The sequence below is a fragment of the Corapipo altera genome, unplaced genomic scaffold, assembly GCF_003945725.1.
Source record: "Corapipo altera isolate COAL_440 unplaced genomic scaffold, ASM394572v1 2, whole genome shotgun sequence".
In the NCBI taxonomy this organism is placed as follows: domain Eukaryota; kingdom Metazoa; phylum Chordata; class Aves; order Passeriformes; family Pipridae; genus Corapipo; species Corapipo altera.
In genome coordinates, this window is record NW_020884890.1 from 6,747,661 (window position 1) to 6,770,190 (window position 22,530).

The 22,530-nt window shown below is 36.7% G+C and overlaps 1 protein-coding gene across 50 annotated transcripts in view; it reads left to right on the forward strand.

Annotated features, from left to right (window-relative positions):
* The window catches only part of RIMS1 (regulating synaptic membrane exocytosis 1), a 191,849-nt gene that overhangs the window by 138,091 nt on the left and 31,228 nt on the right, over positions 1-22,530 (forward strand). For 34 of the 50 annotated variants that reach the window (XM_027644811.1, XM_027644818.1, XM_027644821.1 and 31 more), the window contains one exon: positions 14,947-15,179. The exons of the other annotated variants lie outside the window; for them this stretch is intronic. In XM_027644811.1, the coding sequence (XP_027500612.1) occupies positions 14,947-15,179 (233 nt within the window). The remainder of the gene's footprint in view (positions 1-14,946; positions 15,180-22,530) is intronic. 50 annotated transcript variants of the gene reach the window in all.

Below are 22,530 nucleotides of genomic sequence, written 5' to 3' on the forward strand. Positions count from 1 at the left end.
TTCACATAAAAAATAGGGTTTTGTTTAATTATTTGTCTAATTTACCTAAACCATCATTAAAAAGAAGAAAACACCTATTATGTTGTTATTCACCTCATCTTCAGATGAATGTCAAAGACAGGTCCTTTTCTAGCATGAATTGTTGAAGGAACCCTAGATGGCTGTTTTATATTTGTTGCTTTATTTTCTGACATCTAAAATTGAGTTAAATGGATTCTTTCTCTCAATTACTATTACTTCTTTAAGGTCAAGGACTTAGAAATCTGAAGTTCAAGCTTGATTAGTAGTTGGAAGTTCAAATTTTAGTTTTGTGTTCAAAGAACCTGATGTTAACATGTATCAAGCAGGATGGGAAAGGATGGGATGGGATGGTTGAGTGGGAGCAAGATTCCTGGTCTGCATCAGCTTTGGAAAGGGTGTCTGTATCTCTTTCTCCATTGAGCAGAGAAAAATTAATCCTAAGGCTATTGACCAGCAAACTGAGTTAATAAAATGAAATGGAGAAACGTGACTGGATAGTAGTCTGGGTTCAGATTAGTAACCTGAAGTGAAACGCTACTCTTTTAACATTTTTACATGAGCTAAAAAACACTAGCTAGTTATTCATATTGAGAGTTGTGGTGCCAAATTTCTGAATGTGAAGTGTGCCAGTTAAAGACAGCAGTGTTTTACTTAATGTTGATAGTTAGTATAATCCCATCATCGCCAAGACTAGATAACTATTTTTAAGGCTAATTTCACCCTGCATTAAGAGTATTACTGGTATTCCTCATTTGAAATTTGAAAACAACATCTTTATTAAGAATTATGTTTAGTATCTTAATAAATGTGTGGTATAGCACCATTATGTCTGTGCCAGATTTTAATCTGATTTTACATGATTTGCTTAATTGAATGCTAAAGTTTAATTAAAATATTTTAAATGAGCTTATCAAGGAAAGAGGATAATGTAATGGGTTGTAACAGTGGACTTAAACCAGCCCTAATTTATTACACTTATGCCACTGAATGGCTTGTATCACAAACTCATATATGCTTCCTGGGATTTCTGTTCTTGGTATGTAATTGAAGGAAAAGAATTTTTTTGATTCATACTGTCAGACTCTATGTGGGAAACCTTTTCTTCCCTGATTTCCAGAACAGCGTGTGCAACTTGCATGTAGCTGTTGCTTTTTCAGTACACTAACACTTAGTACACTTGAGCTTTGAAACAGGAATGATGGAAGAGAGAAATGATGATACCTGATGAAGTGGGGAAGTAGTTGATGGGTTGATAAGCAAAGGGTGCAGAGTGATGGAAACAGGCAGGACATCATAGACAACAAAACAGGACAGGAAGGAGCCACCCAAAGTGTATGCACATGTATAAGGGTGTGATTGAGAGGAGAGCATTCGAAGGAAGCTCTCATACCTTTTCTGGGAGGTCAGCACAAGTGGGTGACTCTCCAAATGGCTTGTGCTCTAATGCATGGGGAACAAACAAAAGGACTTAGAGGTTTGTTGTGCAGCTTGCACGGTTGCGATTCATCATGATCACATAGATGTGGTGGGATAGTGCACATGACTAGAGTGCTGCAATCCGTGGAAGCACAGACCTGAATGGAAAGGAAGGGATGCAGCTCTTTGTGTGAGAGATAGCAGAGTATGCAGGGAGCTTTGCCGAGAGGTGGGTGATGAACCAGCTGAGAGTTTATGGGTTAGGATTAGAAACCCAAACAATGTCATGGTATTGTGGGTGTCTCCTATGGACTTCCTAATCAGGAAGAAGAATTAAATGAAGCCTTCTTTCAGTCACAGACTCTGGTTTTGTTGGGGAACTTAAACCATCCTGGTATCTGCTGTTTGAACAATACAGTAAGGCATAAGCAATCCAGAGGGTTTCTGTAGTGTGTTGATGACCAGAGGGAAAGTGAAGCAAGGACTCAACAGAGAATGGTCAGATCAGGGAACATTTAAACAAGCTGGACATGTACAAGTTATTGAAAAAAATGTACCCATGAGTACTAAGTAAGCTGGTGTTACCTCATGTCATTGCAAGGCCACTGAATAATCTTTGGAACATCATGGCAATTAGGGAATGTTGTTGAAGACTGGAAGAAAGACTATCATCACTACTATTTCAAGAAGAACAAGGAATCTGGGAAACTATAGCCCAGTCAACCTCAGCTCATCCTCTGGTTAGGCAATGGTGCAAATAATCCTGGAAACCATTTTCAAACACACAGAACAAGAGGATGATTGTGAATAGTCATCATGAATTTAAAAAGGCAATAGCCTTTTTTCATTAGTTGACCAACATGGCGGATGAGGGGAGAACAGCAGATGGTCTCTAAGTTGTCTCTACTAAGGACTTGAGCACCATCCTCTGAAACACTCTTGTAGGCAAACTGAGGAAGCACAGCCTAGGAAATTGAACAGTGAGGTAGATTGAAAACTGGCTGAATGCCAGGCTCAGGTTATTGTAATCTGTGACACAAAGTCTATCTGGAGGCAAGTCACCTGTGGTATACACCTAGGGTTAATATCATGGCAGTACTGTTTGACATCTTCGTTAGTGATTAGAGTGATGGAACAGAACACACCCTTGTCAGGCTTGCAGATAACAGAAATATGACAGGAATAGTTGATACAGCAGGTGGATGGTGATACAGCATTAACTTCAGGAATTGGACTCTGTCAGCACTTGTATTAGCAAGCTGCTTAAGCACACAGTAATAGTGACCATATGCTTTGATTTTCCTCTGTTTTTTTAAATTATTTATTTGCAATTTTTAAATACAAGGTATTAAAGTCAGTATTAGAAATAAGATATTTTACTGCTTTAACTTTTATTCAAATGACTAAAACAGTAATGGAATTTCAGTTTGATACAAAAAAAAAGACTGCTATAAATATCAGAAGAAAACTTCTATATTTATGACATTTATTATATTGTTGGTAATTTCCTGTGTAAGACTGTTTCCTTTTAGTCAAGGTTTCTGCTCTAAACGAGACATTTAGGCTCACTAAGTAGAGACTAATTTTCTTATATAATGGAATAAGTAATGTTTATTGTGCAATGGCTTCAGTGGTTTATAGTTCTGTGTTTAAATAGTGAGATTAGTTAGTTGATATTGCAGTGGAGAACATCTCCCCTCCCATAACTAGAATGGGAGCATCCGTAATATAGCCAATGCTGCTGCCAGACTGAAGACTTTCCTTGAGTCTTACTACTAAAACCAAACAATCGAAACCCTCTTTGGATTCCTAGCCATGTGTCTGCTATGTTTTCAGAAGATTTCTTTTCAACCTGTAATTTTCCATTGTAAGATCTTTATTTAAAAATAGAATTTTTACATTAACATTTTACTATGTGACTGGTATTAGTGTTTATTCAATTCAAAGAGGATGTCAATAATGCAGAGAATAGCATATGGCCATAACATTATAAGAAGCAGTATTGTCAAAGCATAGGATGCTTTAAAATCAGCAAAACTAATGCACTCCATAGTTGCTAATCAAACTCCTACTGCAAGAATAGAATGAGGTGAAATCAAGACCATTAATAGTGAGTACTAGATTGAATAATTTTTTTGGTGTAGGCTTTCCACATTTAGTATGGTTATTTGCCCTGTCTCTTGTATCTCACAGTACATGTGTTTCTGCTACCTGTTTGCTTTAGTGCTCTGATCACAAGAGGTATACAACTATTAACTACAACATGGAGGGTAGATAACTCAACTTTAATATTTAGTGAAAATATTAATTAATATTGCAGTGAAAAGTCTGTGCATACAAGATATTTTTGAGCAACTCAATTAGTGCACTGTCACAACCTAGCAGACCACACTGCAGTCATCTCCCTCCTCTGCTCTGTCTCCATGATCTTCACCTATCCAGATGTCCAACTGGCAGAACAAAGAGAATAGAGCAGTACTGAGATCATATAGCAACCTTTCTTCAGAAGGGCACCTTATTCAGTGTATCTTTTATCTTCCTAGTTATCAGGCTTTGCAAAGCTTCCAAAACCTTGATATCTCCATAAGCCAATAGGGGAATGAGTGATAGAAACTATAAGGATTGCATAAGGAGCAAAGGAAACAAGGCTAAAAGCTCAGAAATCTCATATCTGAATCAAAAATTGAAGTTCAGTAATTTTTGTCTTTTTTTTTTCTGAATTGGAAGTTTATAAGGCAAAAAAACAATGTGAATTTCACAGAGAGGGAAAACTTAAAACTCTTGAACAAGTCTATACTCAGGATAGTGATACTTTTTTACAAGAATTAGTAAATTTTTAATGATTATTCAGAACATTGTGCTCTGGAAGACATTGACGTAATGGTAGCATTTTATATCTGGATTTAAAAAGAAGATAGTCATGTTCATCATGTTATTTACAAGCTGGGAGAGTTCTGTGTGCTTAAAAAACTGATACTTTTATTCAGCTTCCCCCTAGAAGACTAACTGATATTTGTCAATACAGAGTGATCTTTTAAACAATTACACTATTCAGTGTGTTTTTGCACCCAAAGTTCAAGCTGATGAAAAACTTGTCAGCCTTCAGTGTAACTGTGTCGAGCAGTAGTAGTGTGTCTGTTACTTTGCTTAAAATACAAAAATTCAAAACTGAGAAATAATGAATATGACTGAACAGTCCAAACCAAATTGTCTTGAAAGGTAATACAATTTTAAAACAGTGCAAAATGAAATTTGTAGCTATTGCAAATTTCCTAGCAGGGTTAGCAAAGATTAAGAGCTTCACAGAAGTGGACATTTGTGTTCTGGTTGTCATCAACTCTGAGCAATGATGGAGCATCCTTATTAAAACTTCAAGATGGTGATAGTATTCACTCTTGCAAAGAAAGAGTATTTATTCAGCAAAAAGACTTTGAGGCAAAGTCACAGGAATCATAGGGAATCATAGAGAATCACAGAGAATGAGCGGTGAACTATAGAAAGAGAAGGGATGGTCTTCTGGCTCACTAAGTTAATTACTGCTCTGGGAAATCAATTTCTTCAGGTCCCTGCCTGATATTTTCATGTGAGGATTGACAAGTCATTCAGACATGTCTTTGTTGGTGATCATATGCTGCCTGTTGTGTGTGAGTTTATTCTGTTTTGATGCTATGGATGCAATCCCCTCAGCATGTGGAAGGTTTGGAGCAAAACCCATATGTGATTCTTTAACTTTCTTGTTTGTTTAGCCCAGTGAGATACTAAAAGATCACACAGTTTGCGTGGTTGCTGGGTTCATCATGCAAAATGGTATAAATGGTACATGAAAAAGCAGTGCGCTTTCTCTGCAAAAGCAAGGGGATAGTGAGTGTTTTGTGACTACAAAAAATAAACTGACCATCTCATGGGAGGGTCATAATATAATAAGTACTTATGGTGGTATACTGGAAAGACATTTTTTGTTCAGTGTCAGGAATTTTAGGAAATGTTGGTTAGAGCATGGTGCTAATAACATCAAGGGTTATTGTTCTGGGTTTGATCCCTGTGTGGGCCATTCACTTAACAATTGGACTTGTTGATCCTTGTGGGTCCCTTCCAACTTAGAATATTCTGTTATTCTGACTCAACTTTGTAATTATGTGATTCTGTTTTCAGAAAGAGCGATAAAAAGAATTTATTCCTCAAGTTTTCTTATTCTCTTCCTACTTCAGTATCACGATGAACCACTCTCTTTCCTTCCAGGGACTATTGTCCATCTTGCTTTCTTGCACTCCAGTCAGATGACTTTGTAACGCATCATTCCTGATGGCCAACAAAGAGGAAGCCTCCCTGCATCCTGGACAGTTTAGCTAACTTTCCCAGATGCAGAATAGCAAAGAGATGCAATTCCTGGGAAATACTGACTTTCTGCCTCTGACCTTGAGGCAAAATAATAATATTTAGGAAATGTACAGTTTTTTTAGCAATAGGACCTGTGAGTGAGTGCAATGTTGCTTTGTGACAAGAAAATCTCCTGGTGTCTTAAGAGTTGATCTCTGAGGCCTCTTAGCATGAGAGTTATGACTTAAAGATGTTTTACCAAATTCACAAATACTCGAAAGAAACATTTTGTACCAAATAGAAGAATCACCTCATTGGAATCTTTCCGTCGGGCTCTAGTCATAAGTACTTCTCAAAGCAAAGTGAATTTATTTATTTGTTTATTACGCGACAGTACAATATGGATTATTTTTTTCTTTTCTTTTCCCTTAAAAGGGCCAGACAATCTGTCATGTTATTTCAGCTGGGACTTAGAATAAAAAAAAGAAGAAATTCAATCTTGGGTAGAAAGCAGGCATGGAAAATTTCTACCTAAATTCGTCGTGTTTGACAAACAGAATAGATATGAGTAACAGGCAAGGCATTTTGTATCTAAAATCTCCACAATGTAAGCATGCACTGCCACGGTCCAAGGGGGGAGGGGAATGGGGCCATGACACAGCATGGATAGGTTCAGGGACAAGGTAGAGGTGGAAAATGGGATGCTTTATTGAGGTGTGTAGGGGTTTTATAAGTTTTAGGTGGGGAAAGGGCCAGAACATGCGGTGGAGCATGAGACAGACAAACAGGGGGACAAATCAGGGTAGGGACACAAGCAAAAGGGGGAGGAAAAGGGCAAATGGTAACTATGTCTTCTCTGCAGCTTCTTCAGCCTATCAGAGAAGGGAGCGGGGGAGCAGGGAGCAGGCAAACTCATGGGGAGCCCGAGCATGCCCAGGCTGTGCACTTTGTAGTGTGGATACAATGAAATCACAAAATAATAGTAAAGTCCATATAATAACTGTAAAGTCCATATAATAAAGTCCTGTCAATTGCCGTATGTTTTTCTCCACACCTGGAACTGTTCCCATCCTGAATCTTGCTCCTTCACAATGCACTGCAATACTTGAAGTTGCCAATCTTACTTTTTTTGTGACCGTCCTAATCACTGCACTCAAAACTGCACACCAAAACTGTTTAATTACCTAGTACACTTCCCAGTTTCATTAAGGAGAGAAAGATACTGAGCATGTACGGTGATAAATTAATATTGCTGCTCAGGTGATCTCTCTTAGGGCAAGGGCAGGCACTCTGATGTGACCTGAGTCACAACTCTTGCTTTTTGTGGGGGGAAATAAAGAGCAATAGCCTTCAAATTATTATCATGAAGGCAAGATATATGAAAACATTTAAGATAAGCTGCTTAAAAAATATAGTGTATCCTCTTTACCCCCAAAGAGTATATTACAGATATTACTTCTTGTTCTGAGGTCATTTATGTACAAAACCAAGGTGAAGGCAAAGTAATTAATGTTCTAATTGTTCATTATCTAAAGATAATGGTTTTTGCAAATCCATCATTATAAACTGCTTTATGTGTCTGTCAGAGAGGGAGGGAGATGGAGTCTTTAATCCCTTCAGAACATCTGTACATGAAATATGTACTATGGAGCATTGCTTCCACATTTTTAATTGTCTAATTACGTTTCCTCTTTCAAAGAAACTGTCACATTACCAGCAGTCTTCCTTAATGATTAGAAAAAGACTGAAAAATTATTTTAATTGGTTTTTCATTTAATTATTGAAGTTGATTAAGACAAAATATAATCCAGAAACTTTTAGTGTAAGAACATTATGCTAATATTTCAAACAGGCAGTACATGTTATTTTTAGATAAAAGAAACACAGGAAAATAGTTTTAGCCATGTCTCAGACCTCAGAGTAGGTCTAACTTGCCTTACCTTCATCTCAGTTTACTATATTTTTAAAAATTTTATCTATATTTTCTTTGTCAGTCCTAACCTTACAGTCTTCCATTTAGCTTTTTGTGGCTATTGCCTGTTGCTATTCTTTGTATTTGCTATCACTTTTGTAAAGGAGCAGCGAGCAATCTATTTAATATCAAAGATGTAGCCTTTTTTCATGAAGAGAGATCACAGGATTTCCGTAGATCATTATTTGGAGGGAAAAAAAGCAATGCAACATTTAACAGGGAAAATAATATGTTATTCCTGAATGTCATGCAAAGAAAGAAAAACTGATGAATTCAGCTTTCTTGATGCTGAGGCAAGTTTCCTTCGTTCAGAGTTGAGCTACACATTTTTGTATTTGTTATACACCCTCCCCCTCATTTTCTTGAAATAGACTTAAGGTTTAGGTGCTCGCTTGTGTTTGGTACACTTAACATATTTGTGGCTGTATGTGGTCAAGTTTGGGTCATTGGAGCTGTTTGCCCTTTGTTTCACATCAGCCTGTCCACATAAGCATTAATAGCTATAGTTAACCCCAAGCAGCACGCCTGGGATAACAAACTGCTTTTGTGTTGGTTCCATTTTATGGTTCATGTCATTAGTTGGCTTCAGGCTGACAGTGCCTTCAGTACAAGCAGGCAGACACACAGGCTCCCGCATACAGAGGCAATTGGTCTGCTTGTTTCAGAGAATATGAACAGGCAGACACACAGGCTCCCGCATACGGAGGCAATTGGTCTGATTGTTTCAGAGAATATAAATTAACTTGAAATGTTCATGGCAAATAATAAAAATCTGCTTATCTTTTGCTTGAAAAATATTTAAAATCTGCTTATCTTTTGTAATGCTCAGACTTTCTGAATCATTATTATTTCATTTCATGGAGAAATACAAATTTTAAAGTTGAAAAAGCAGAAATCTGTCAAAGCTGTGACAATTGCATGATTCACTTGTCACTGTACTACTCAGAAAAGCATTTTCAAAACAAAAATTCTGATACTGTATACCAACATGGAAATCTCCTGATCTTCCAAAGGAGGATTTTAACCAGTTAAACTCACAGAGGAGACTTCTGTAATGAAATCTTCCCCGACCCTCACCTCAGTGAGATTTTACACATTGAGCACAGTGGGGCTGGGACAGTGTCATTCCAGAGGCAGTATCTGTGTCACTGAGGAGCACTTTTATATAATCTAGGAATATTGTCAAGAACAGATTTAACTTACAAATTACTGGTTTTCAGCTATCTAAATACACCAATAGGGCTCTAATATCGTGACTTTACAGGAAAAGCAAGAGGGGGGGTTGTGATTCTAATAGCTATTTCATAGATTTAATATATGATCAATGGGCATGTTAAATCAATATGTACCTTCAACTGGTACAGACTGTACAAAATTATTATTTGATTAAATCAACTAACTTTTTAATGGTCTAAAAAATTCTCTTGTCTAACTAGAGAGAATTATAATATTGGATATGTGTTTGTCCTTTGGTTTGTAAAGCACCATGTTTGAATTAATTTATTAATGCTAATAAATATTTATTAAAACCTGTACAGAAATTAATATTGCAGCAGATGTTATATGTCATATGTAAATATAAATGTATTTTCTTAAAATGACAGGGCAATTGGTAGATAAGTAATTAAGTGTTTGGATTTATTGATTATATATCATTATTACTAATAACAGTACATTTTATTGTTAGAAATGTAATGTTTCTTATTATAAAGGAGTGCTCGTCTTCCCTTTGGTCCACAACTATTACATGTTTAGGAGGTTATTAGTATTCACGAGCTACCTCATTGCAAAAAGGTGCCACAGGGGCTATGAAATAGTACGTGATGCTGCATTCAGCAGGAGAGAGGGGAAGCGCACCACCTCATGCCAGTGGAGGCCAGGGATTCTGTTGAAAGATTCAAGTTACTGCAACTGTGTGCAAAGAACTCACTATAATATCATCTATACAGCAAAGAATATAGGGGATTATTTGTTTATTCATGGCTCGCATTATTGGAAAAATGAATGGAGTAAAAATGAGTGATCATGAAAATAAACACCTAAAGTATTTTTTTTTACGTCATCAGTAAATCTAAAAGAATGAAGGAAATGCTGTAATTTTAACAATGGCTAATCACGTCAGATTTTTCCCCTGAAAGGATATACTTCCAGATATTACATAGGTGAGTTTACGAGCAATATTTTTTCTAGCTTCCTGTGTCTTGCTGTATTTCTTTTTCAGGTGGAATATGCAGGTATTTTATGCAAGTACTGAGAAATACTGAGTGTATATCTATATACTGATTTTCTCAACTCAAAGGATTTTTCCGGTATACTTTTTTGGATCTTCCATGTATATATACTAGATATCTGCATATTAAAATTTATATAATGGTTTAATACAAGTACTTGGCTTTGTTCCAGTTCTATATAGTAGCGTGTGCTGTAGTTTAATATAAGCAAGTATAATCCACAATGCCCTTGCAGTGTGTTCATTTTTTAGAATTTGCCTCAGAGTTGATTTTTGTGATAGCTTGTAACTCAAACTCCTCTTTCAATAAGATTTTTAACTTAGTAGCTCATTCTTCATTCCCACAGATACAACTTTCTGGTAGGAGCAGCTTGCAAAACTGAATGTGCTGCTTTCTTTCGCAACCCTGATGGCTGATGTATGATCACAGTCTTGATTTTGCCTTCTGTAGTTCAGATACCACTTTCGATAGGATCCATGTCAACTGCATAAGTTTTGGCAGGAAATGTAAGCATTTTTCTCTTGGTAAAGAGAGTGGTGTCTTCCCAGCTGATGCAGGGACCTGGGGATAATGTGTGACCCCAGTGCTGGGGAGGCAGCTCTGCTCTTGCTGGGGTCAAAGGGGTGTTTGCTTTAGTGGTTTACTTCATTAAAAAAAAAAAAAAAATTAAAAATCCAGTGACGTTTTTCATGCCAGTGAAGTACTACAGAGCAAATATTGATTGTCTGTAACCATTCTTAATATGCACATCAATTATGTTGTTTTGACAGTAATTAGAAATTATTACACATAGCATAAGATTTTTTCTTAAAGATCAAAATATAATTTTAAATAAAAATGTGGCGAATTATTTGATTTATGACTGAATGGACTATACTTATGTTACTCTTCATTACCCTGATACTGAAAACTGTATTTATTTATTGTGTTATGATAACTGGGTTTAAATATAATTTTATAATTTACAAATTTTAGCCACAAGCCTGCAAAACCTTGCATCTGCATTTAAATGAATGTTAAATACATGTTAATACTCCCAGCTAGTCCAGTAAAGAAAAACGAGATTTTATTGATGTTATTATCAGAACAGTTAAGTGCAAAGAGATATATGTAAACTCATGCAGGTCCTTTTCGTCTTTGTGCTTCATTGATTAACAGTATTGAAGAAAGTAACAGTGTTAAGATACAAGTTTTTCTTCAAGTGATAGACAGTAATGTAATGGAAAAATATTGTGTTCTAAGGGTGCTCAATTACATGATATAAGAAGACTGAATTTTAAATGTTCGTCCTTTTGAGATTGTTCCAATTTATGACAAATAACAAACTAGCCCAGGGATTAGATGACCACAAGGGAATCTTAATCTGTTTGCTTTGTTATGACAAGGGAAAGTATTGGACAGCTGTAGGATCCTTGGTCCTATCCCATTAAGCCCATTTCTAGCAAATTAATAACTAGTTTGTACTAGTACACTAGAACATATTTCCTAGGAAAGTAGAACTTCATATTTGCAAGGTAAAAACAAGTACAAGATCAATCTAAATTCTAAATTTCTCAATTTTTTTATTAAGGTGAATCTTCTAGTTCCTTCTTCCTGTCACAAAGAATCAAACATGAAATTTATATGGGTCTTTGAAGAATGCAAATTTTCTATTGATGAGAAAGTATCCATAGTCCCTGAATTAGGGAATTCATACAGCAATTTTTTTTTTCCCAAAGGTTGCCATACTATCTATTCTTATTTCTCAGCTGATGGACATCACTGTCTCCTAAATTCATATTAAATAATGTGAAATTAGAGTATTTCAGGTCCTTTGTAAAAAAAAAAAAATTGGTGAAGACTGGCATAAAAAATCATGATTTTAGAATTTATTACATTCGAAAACACCTGAAATTCAGTAGAGCAAACTCCATAATATTTTATAGTCCATTAAACTTTATTGTTGGAAATTATAGGTTTATAGATTAGTATGTCAGAAAAGTACATGTCAATAAAGCTCAAATGTCAAGAGATGCTCTCAAAAGAAGTATTTTCAGTTTCTTTCCTCTCTTACTGATGTACCAATGCATAAACTCAAGAACTAACAACTTCATGGCTCAAAATCCAGTTTCAAGTGCTGGGGGAAAGGAATTATCCAGGTGAAAAGGAATTGTCCGTGTCTAATCAAAGTAGGAAGTAGAACCCCTGAAAAATGGAACCTGTGTGATTTTACTCCCTCCAAGTGTCAGACCCTACCTTTGCTCTGCCCTCTGCTTGAAATGGCCATGTCTCCTCCTCCAGAGAACCAAGCCAGTTAATGGTGTTGCCTTCTAGCTCCCTATGGGCAGGACTTTGGGCCCTTATCTCCTCAGCAGAGGAGGAAAAGAGACTCAACATTGCAAACTGGCTGGTGTAGGAATGTTGTTGGCAACCCTGATACACTGATTTGGGGATCAAAGTTGCTGTTTGAATACAGGGATTGTGTGACAGCATTCTGAACTAGCGATGCAGATTGCTTGCATATTCAGACACCATTATCACACTGTTCATTTAATCTCTAGTTTTAAGGTTCTCTTGATAAGTGTACAAGTTAGTAACATCACTTATTAAAGAGAAGACGTTTGTTAAGATTCTCTGGTCATAGCCCAAGTGTGTGCTAAATCTATGAGCCAATATTCAGCTCCAAAATTAACAAAGAAAAATTTCACTAAATCTTCTCAAATTGTAAAAAAAGTATGTTTATCAGAAATTTCAACATGTGGTTTTTGATTTTTGCCACATGTTTTTTAAAATTAATTTGCAGTTTGAAGAATGACACTTATGTGGCAATCCCAATGAATATTTTTTCATGTGACAGTGTGGAGAGGTAAAGAAAAGACTGTGTTACTTGAAAGAAAAGTAGCTGCTGGGTTAGATACTAGGTTAGATATTTTGTAAAGTTGAGGTTATTGCATTCTGTGAGCAACAATAAAAATATAATCATTTAGAGATCATTGCAACTTTAGAAAGCAGCAGTATATGTAGCGTATGAAGTAAACACCTGTACTATATTAGGTACACAGTTTATATTAAAGCCAAGAATTAACCTCCCTCAAAAAAATCAGTCTATTTTGAAAATGGGAAATATTTTAGGGCATTTTTTCTCAGTTTGATGTTATTTTTAATTGAACAGAACTAGTTTGCCTTACACAAAACCTTTTCCTTGATACTTGTGTATTTATGGAAGATGGTCTTTTTTGAGTTTGCTTTTTCTTCCAGTTAAAATTCTTCTTAGAATGATTGAATATGTATGTCTGTGCTCACATACTTGTGAGAGACTGTGTGCTGGGGGAGACCTGTGATAAAATACAAAGGAATTTGATGGAGAAACATCAGAATACATGTGTCATTGTTTTTGCCATGCAAACTCAAAAGCCAGTTACTAAAGTTGCTGTGGGATAGGAGGGAACAAGACAGAACCTATTTTAATTTCAGTCTGCCTCAGGTGGTCCACTAAAATTTGTTCTTGAGTACTTCAGTGCATCACAGCACCGTGTTCTGTTTGATTAGTAGCTATTTTTTTATCTGAACTTAACAGGAGTAGATCCTAAGTGCTGAGCATAGTTAAAAGCCTGTGCAGAGGTTGATAGTGATCTTTCTGTTAAGTTTTTTCTGTTCAAAGACTTTACTTTTCCAGCTTCTTCTTCAAAAAATACTGTCCATTTTTATCTGCTCTTACCTATGGTCACACATTACTAACTCTTGGTAACTGTCAGTAAAACATAATTTAGGTATACATTATTTTATACTTTCCTGTATCTGTCTTTGAGCAGGACTGATTTAAACTTTAGCAGAGCTCATATCCATAGAAGTCAAAAGATGTAATTCTTCTCTCGCAGACACCTTCATTTCTCCCTGGCCTGATTTTTTACCTGTTTGAAACTTCTAACCCTTCTAACCCTTCTCTTCCTTATTTTGTGGATAATGGTGTTGGGGTTGAGGGACAAGATTAGACCATCACATCTGTTGGGAAGAGAACCTGCTGGAAGGGACAGCAGGGCTGTTTGTCAACAAATAATTTGACTTCAAAATACAGAATTACTGAAAAAAACCCAGCTGGTCTACTAATCAGCAATACAAGATCAAGAAATTCCTATGTGCCTGGTTGATTTAACAACTACATCTGAAGTGAGTCTAACTGCAGCTTAAATTTCTGTGTCTCTACAGAGTGACAACTAAGTTTATGTTGCCATTAGAGCTAGGGCATTGCTTGGTCATAATGGAGTTAGGTCTATGTATTAGTATGTCCTGTGTGTATTTGAAATTGTTCTCTAGACCATGTTTCTGAATACTTTATCCTGCCTCTTTGTGCAGGAGCAGAAAAAGGATTTGTACGGAAACATTTGAATGCAATGCAATAGCTAAAGGAAATCAAACAGAACTAACAGAGTGATTAATCTTTCTGTCAATGAAAGTTCTAGTGGATTATTAGGGATTTTGCCTCAAAATTATTTTGCCTTCATACTGTGATTATTGCACTTGCCTTGAAGTGAGAGAGTGAAGACCTAAAAAATACTGCATTCTGTATTATCTCTGTGAAGTATGAAAATATAGGTGATGATATCCTCATTTCTGTTAGGACTTCGGTGAATAGTACCGATACGACACATGTTAAACTACTGGTCCATCTTAACCATTTTGGTTGTAAAATTACTGGTTTATTTCTTTGTGTATTCTGAGAATATAGGCAGGAAGGCTTCACATAACCTTTAAATCTTGCATGTCTCTCTTTCTGTCATTCAAAAACATAGGAAAGTGTTCATTTTATTTATTTCCCTCAAAGAAGCAAAGAAGAAATTATAGTACTGGAAATATGTACTCTGAGCAGCATCAAATTAAGCTTTTATTGCTGAACCAAGGAAATGAAAATATATCAAGAATTAAAATTAATTTAGTAATTAAAAAAAAAGGCTTTTGGAAATGCTCTTTCACAGACAAATTAATATGTTTGTTTTTACTTTGTAACTGTAGTACATTTACTCCTAAAATGCAAGGCAGACGGATGGGGACTTCAGGGAGAATCACTAAGAGCACAAGTGTGAGCGGAGAGATGTATAAGCTGGAGCACATTGACGGGAGTCAGTCGGACACGGCTGTCGGCATGGTTGGAACAGGTGGGAAGAAAAGGCGTTCCAGCTTTAGTGCCAAAGTGGTTGCCATAGTGTCTCGAAGGAGCAGAAGCACATCTCAACTTAGTCAAACAGGTGAGTGAGACACACACTCTTTGGAAACAGGACTCTTACCAAATATGGTTTACCATTATTTCCTCAATGGCATCTGTGTTACATGTATATGAATATAGACCACTCAAGAGAGAAGATTTTCCAGCTGTAAATAAATTTCTGTGATATTAATTTTCTTTGATCATTAAACATCTGCAAGAAACAATATAAAAATGCCTTTTAGAATACATACTGTAACAACTTCCTGTCCTTTTTACAGGTAGGCAAGGAAATGCAAAGAGATATATATGGGTATCAGCAGTGGGTAATGGTTTGGCTTTGAGAAGCTTTTTATATATAGGAAATTTCTTCTAGCAGCAGAGTTGAGTATGAATGTAGGAACTGGAATTTGAGCAAATAAATGGCAGTTATGCAACTCGGATGAAAGATTGTACCTGTAGTGGCATAAAATATGTTTTTAAAAACTACCTTTTATTTCTTAGTTGAGTAAATCCAGTTGTGTTTTTTTTTTTTAAATAACACTGGGAAATTGGGGCAGTGGTTTCAGATAAATTAGATGACAGCATGATGTTCCATTAGGAACATAAGACTTCTAACTATTAGAACTTTAGAAATCTTAAAAGCTTCATATCTGCATAGCCTGAAGGGACAAAAGCTCGTACAGAAAGATACTAAAGGAAAGAAAAATGTTTTAAAGTCCTTGTCCTGCTCCTGAACCCCAGTGAAGACTTTTGTTCATCTTCAGTGGGAGCAGGACCTGACCCTAAGGGTTCTTTCTTACTAAAAGAAGGAAAAGAAAGAAGAGCTTCAGCCTAGCATAAGATACACTCATATTGCAGCATTCCTCTCACATAGTCAGGGTAATCTAAATTAAGGTAAGTAAGAGTATTGTTTATTTATATCATCAAATATCTCATCCCTTTCCCATGGTTTTCTTTTATTGCCAGATGAGCAGTTGAAGTGATTCTTTCACTTGGTCAGCTTTAGCAAAAAGATTGTAATGCTTTTCTACACTACCCATGAATTTTAAGTCAGAAAGTATCTAATCACGCAGTTGGATTAAATGATAAATGTAGTAGGTGTATTTGAAGCCCAGATTGCAATTAATGTTGTGTTGCTCAAAAATACACTCTGTCTGAGACTAGAATATAGATGCTTGTATACAGTGAGTTGTTATTTTAAATATATCATAATCTCTGAAAGTAATAAATAGTATTGTATCATAGAAAGGATTTTTAGGTTGATGTTTTACTCCACTTACTATAAAGAACATAATTTATTAAGTATTTTACAGAATGTGAATTTTTTGTTTGATCTGGCGTTCCTTTCTAGCTCCTAAATCTCACTGAAATATGAATTGCTGTGACAGACCAGATCTTTGTTTACTCTTGCTCAGTAGTCCAGCTCTGACTGGGAACAAGGACTGTATGCCTAAGGGGAAGGCACATAGGGCTGCCAAGCATAGAATGACTTGCATTGCATGAACCCTAACTCACTCTTGTCAATGGAGTTAGTAAATAACTTAAAATCTGAACTGTGACTTCCAAAGACTTCTCAGCATTATCTATTTAAAGCTCAGATTTTCCCATTCTTCATAGAAAGATATTACAGCTCTCCAATTTTTTCTTGGTGTATTTTTTTCAAATTTCAAAACAATAGGAATTTTGCAAGGACTGGAACATATGAAGTTGTAATGGAACTCAAAGAACAAATCAAATATGAAAAATATGATTACATATTATTCATGTTTTTAAAACAGTTCAGAATCATATTTACTTTGTCTTGCTGTGGCTCAGGCTAGCAGTACTATCTGTGGCATAAGCAGAGCAAGTAAAATGTCATGTTTTGTCATGACATTATTTTTTAAGTTAAATTTTATCAGAAATCAGTGCATTAAATTAATGCATTTTTTTTAGAACAATATATACATGAGACTTGATAGATTTTTCAAATTCCATTGTTGGAGACTAAATACTCATGTATTCCTGTAATTATTCTTGTAAATGAATGTTTTTCTGTATGTTCTGTTGAATTAAGCTCCAAATTCCCAATTTCAGATAAGATCCTGTCATCTAAGTGAGGAAATTGTCAATGAGCAGTGAAGTCCTGATAATCACAGAATCACAGAATATGCTGAGTTGGAAGGGACCCACAAGGATCATCAAGTCCAACCCTTAGCACTCCATGGGACCATCTCCTGGAGTCACACCATGTGCCTGAGAGTATCATCCAAACACTTCCTGATCAGGCTTGGTGCTGTGGTCACTTCCCTGGGGAGCCTGTTCCAGTGCCCAGCCACCCTCTGGGTGAAGAACCTCTTTTTAACATCCAACCTAAACCTCCCCTGACACAACTTTAGGACATTCCCTTATGTTCTGTCATTGGTCATCACAGAGAAAAGATCAGTGCCTGCTGCTCCTCTTTCCCTCACAAGGAAGTTGTAGAGGTCTCCCCTCAGTCTCCTCTTCTCCAGGCTGAACAGACCAAGTCACCTCAGCCACTCCTCATACAGCTTCCCCTCAAGGCCCTTCACCATCTTCATTGCCCTCCTTTGAACCCTCTCTAAGAGCTTAATATCTTTCTTACATTGTGGTGCCCAAAACTGCACACAATATTCAAGGTGAGGCTGTACCAGTGCAGAGCAGAGCAGGACAATCTCCTCCCTCGACTGGCTGGCAATGCTTTGCCTGATGCCCCCCAGGACACGGTTGGCCCTCCTGGCTGCCAGGGCACTGCTGACTCAGATTCAACTTTTACAGACCAGGACCTCCAGGTCCCTTTCCCTGACACTGCTTTCCAGCATCTCATTCCCAGTCCATACATACATCCAGGGTTGCCCCATTCCGGGTGCAGAATCTGGCCCTTCCCCTTGTTGAACTTCCTATGGTTGGTGATTGCCCAGTCCTCTAATTTATTGAGGTCTCTCTGCAGGGCGTCCCTGCCTTCAAGTAAGTCAACAGCTCCTTCCTGTTTTGTGTCTTCTGTAAACTTGCTTAGTACGCCTCCCAGTCCTGCATCCAAGTCATTTATGAAGATGTTGAAGAGCACAGGGCCTAAGATGGAGCCTTGTGGAACCCCACTAGTGACAAGTCACCAGTCTGATGTTACCCCATTCACTATTACCCTCTGTGCTTGACCCATGAGCAATTGCTCACCCACCACATGATGTGTTTATCCAGCTGTGTGCTGGACATTTTGTCCAGAAGGACCCTGTGAGAGATGGTATTGAAAACTTTACTGAAATCCAAAAAGATTTCCCTTGATCAACTAGGTGGATTACCTTGTCATAGAAGGAAATCAGGTTTGATAAGCAGGACTTTCCTCTCATGAAGCCGTGCTGGCTGTGAAAAATGACACCTTGTACCCCACAGTATATCTGTGCTTCTTTTGTGAGCTCAGTTCAGCTTTAAGAACCCCATCTTCATCCGACTGACTGTCCCACATTTCACTTTCTAAAACTGATCTGAAGAGGGCTTTCCCTCATTGCTGAATGACTGAAGTTTAGGTAAAGGTTTAGAAAAGAAAACTCCATCTGTTATGCAAAATGTCCTCTGGTGGTGGAGAATATGATGGTTCCCTGGAGGTACTTAGTGACTGTTAACAAGCATTACTATGCTGTGTTAAAAATAACCCTGTCTGGGAAACATGGAAATTAAGCAAAGCAAAGCAGCTTTCCAGGCTACATCATTTCAAAGTAGATATTACTAGGAAAAAAAAAATCTGTTTTTAATTTTCTCAGTAGTTTTTAGGTAATGTCTGTAGGACTAATTTTCTGTCCAACCTTGTAATAATTTTATGATACAATGAGAGGTTTTGTACAGGTCTAGATAGGATGGACAGATAAAGCATAACAAACAGGTATAAATCAGTTACAAATAACTTCTATATCTGTATTAAAATTACAATAAAGTAACAGTCAGAACAGAGAGAGGTGATCTTAAACCTCTCAAAGCATTTAGCACAATAGGGAAACAGCCTTTTTTTGGTTTTGTTTCCTGTCTAGCATAATATTCCTTTGCTCTTTTCATGGGATTTCTTTTCTGATATTACTTTTTTGTATTGCCATCTCCTGTTCATCCAGGTGGAATACTACAAGATACTAGATTTTCTAAAGACAGATTCAGAAAATTATCTTGGAATTCAGAATTACCATGGTTCTTACAACTATACAGTTCCCCACAGGTTTAATTTATTCTTCTGTAATTCACGTGTTGTTCTCTGTGCCTTAGATGAGCATTTACTTGAGTTAGGCATTTTTCTGTGCAAGAATGTGCATTTACATATGAACTTCCTTACCTACAGATATCTCTATTCTGTTATCTTAAGAGTGCATGGTTTGCAAATCTTTTCCTTGAGTTTAGACTGTGTATACTTGAAAAGTAACTTTCTACTGCCTAACAGAAACATGGTGGTCTGTCCTGCAGCTTCCTTATTAGCCTTGTTTGGCTGTTCAGTACTATCTCTGTGACAGTCTTTTCTATGTGGGTTGTTATATTTTTCCAGAGCAGGCCCTTAGAGCTTACTCTGCATAGTTGTGGTGATCTATGAGGACAACAGCTGTGTTGCACTAAAGGAAGAATGGAGGGAGACTGACATTAAGAGGAGTTTTTCTTTTCAACCAATCTAAAAAAAGTCTGAACTCTAAAAAAAAGTTCTGAACTCTAAACCTGACACCCAGCAGCAAAGAGCATTCCCCTGAACCCTGCAAAAACTTTGTGCAATCCTGCACCCAAATGTTTCTGCAGCAAGGTGGAGGGTGAGGAAAGGGCTGAGTGTGACGAGCAAATGGATGAAGAATAATACTGAAAACAAAGAAAAAGACGTGATTATTTTTATAAGAGGAACTCTTTGTTCTAGAAATGATACTTAATTCTTTTAAACTATTGAGTGAATGTAAGCATGTTCTCTTTTATTTACTGTTGCCGTCTTGCTGAGGAATTCACTACCCTTAATAGAAACATAATTCACTTTCAGTTATTCATCTTCCAAAAGATTTCCTAATAAGGGCTAGTATTTTCAAACAAAGTTCTACCCCTCTGTTGAGTTAGTGTTACATGTGGCTCTCTTTTCCTTTTCCCTGAAATATAAATCGTGACTTTGTCTCCTGTTATGTAGATCTTTGATTTTAACTCAAAAGTATTCCTTACTTTTCTATTTGCAACTTCTCCCTAGATTTTTAATAGAGATATTATTGCAGCAATAACTGTACTTTGGGCTATTTCCAATATGTAAGTAGCGTGGGGTTTAGGAAAATTTATTGCTTTCCACAAGTATAATTTTGATTATGGCTAAACTATGACATGCATGTCTTTTATAATTTCAAAATATGACAAATTTATTTAATAAGTGTAGTTTCACTCATGTTTATATTGTATTTTCTTATGGAAAGAGTGCGAGCACTCCTGTACCTTTTAGGTATGGTTCTAAAAGCAACTCCATTCTCCAGTACTTTTTACAGGTCAAGAAGGGAGGTTGGGTTCAGCTGGGGGAGACCTGCAGCACTGCAGGACGGGAAAGGACAGATGATAAACAAGTACAGTCACTGGCATCAGTCAGGCAGTGTATCTGCTAGCTAGGGCTGTTGATCGGTCCAATGTTGACTTAGTTTCCAAGCAGAGAAGGAGCAGCAGTCTAATGTATTTGTGTGACAAAGGAATTAGATCTCTGATTGCATAACTTTTATTGCCCAGAGTTGTCCTCATAGTTTAGATGGCATATAAATTAAATTAACATAACCATTTGACAAGTCTTAAAGTAAAACAAAGATAGAAGAGATGAAAACAAGCACCTCATATTACTTGTGAGTACCAACTTGCTTCCTGACAACCAGTCTGATACACAAAGAGAAGGGAAAAAGGAGATTGAGGCACTCAATGACTTTCTTCTTCTTCAGAACAAAGCTTGGCTCTTCAGTGGCATCTGCTTGCACTTCATATGTAAATGCTACTGATGAGCAGTAGCTTTTATCCCCTGGAAATGTCTCCTCCCTGTGCATGTGAATGGTTTTCATCAAAACATATCAGATGTGATTGCTTTTTCAGCAAATCAATCAGACTAGTGAGAATTTAACAGAGGTTTACATTTGAATATGTCCTTTAATTTTTACACTATCTTTTTCTTTGTATGTATACTGGTATTTAAAGTGTTTAAATTACACTTTGAGTGATTTGTAACCATTCCATTTGACTAACCAGTTTATTGCATCTGTTACATTTTCTTCAAGTTACCAAGAAAAGACAAAAAAACAGCCCAGGGAGTTAGAGATGATGGGATCTCTAAGTCACTGGCATGTTGTCAAAGTATGAATATTTTTTATCAACTGTGGCATATTTTTACCATTGGGCTTTTGAATGTTGTGCCAGCTTTGCTTTACTTTGATAAGCATGGAATTTTTAGAATGGGAGGGCCATATAACTTCCAAAAGGGGACCAAAGTGATAAGTTTGTTTAAATCTGTATTGATTTCTACTGTGTTGTTAGGTCCTATATTTGGTATATCTGAGTACAGCATGAAAATACTGTGCAATATTGAAGCTGAATTACTGTTTCCTCTTGTACGGGTCTCAATCTAGTTACTTAGACCTCAGTAAAAATAGATGTAGCTTCTGTGTGTCCTCAGGTCTCTATTAGAAGGTTCATCCCTGAACTTGCTTGAATTTCCTGAAATTTGACAATCTGTTTAGATTTTCAGACAGAGGTCTACAAATATTTAACTGCAGTGTCATAGACTTAAGACATTCAAAAGTCTGAAAGAATAAACTGCAGTGTTTTTTTGGATGAACTATTGGGGTTTTACCTTTGTAAGTTACCTAAGAATTGCTTTGAAATTACTTAGTATTTATAAAAGTCCTTGATGCTCACAGACAGATACTGATATATAGTTTACTTTATTTACCCATATAGCCATTTTTCATATTGCAAAAATTCAGTTTCTGGTGCCTAATCACTTCAAAAGCATCGCTTTACCAGGAATCCTAAAAGTATGATGTTTTTCTTCTGGGAAACTCTAGATGTCTGGCAGTCTCAGCAGAAATTCTCTATGTAATGGAAGGTTGACTATGCTTCGGGTCAAGCTGGGTCAATGCTAAGCCTAGTGGAGGCAGTTGTCTTTCTTTACTTTAATTCTGTGATCTGTGAAGCACAGAAGTTTTGTGGTTAGATAAGATGGGGGGCTGCTGAAAACAGTTCCTGTCTGAAGAAGCTTGGGTTAACTGGGTAACTTACTTCTATTTTGTATGGTGCTTGCAATGTGAAACTCTACTGCAAGTTGATTTTTTTAATGGTGAAGTTTGTGTCTTTGGGATCACAATTGGTGTCTTGTGAAGCCATTTATTTTTAATGATTTCTCTGGTCTCAGAACACAACTTGTCAAA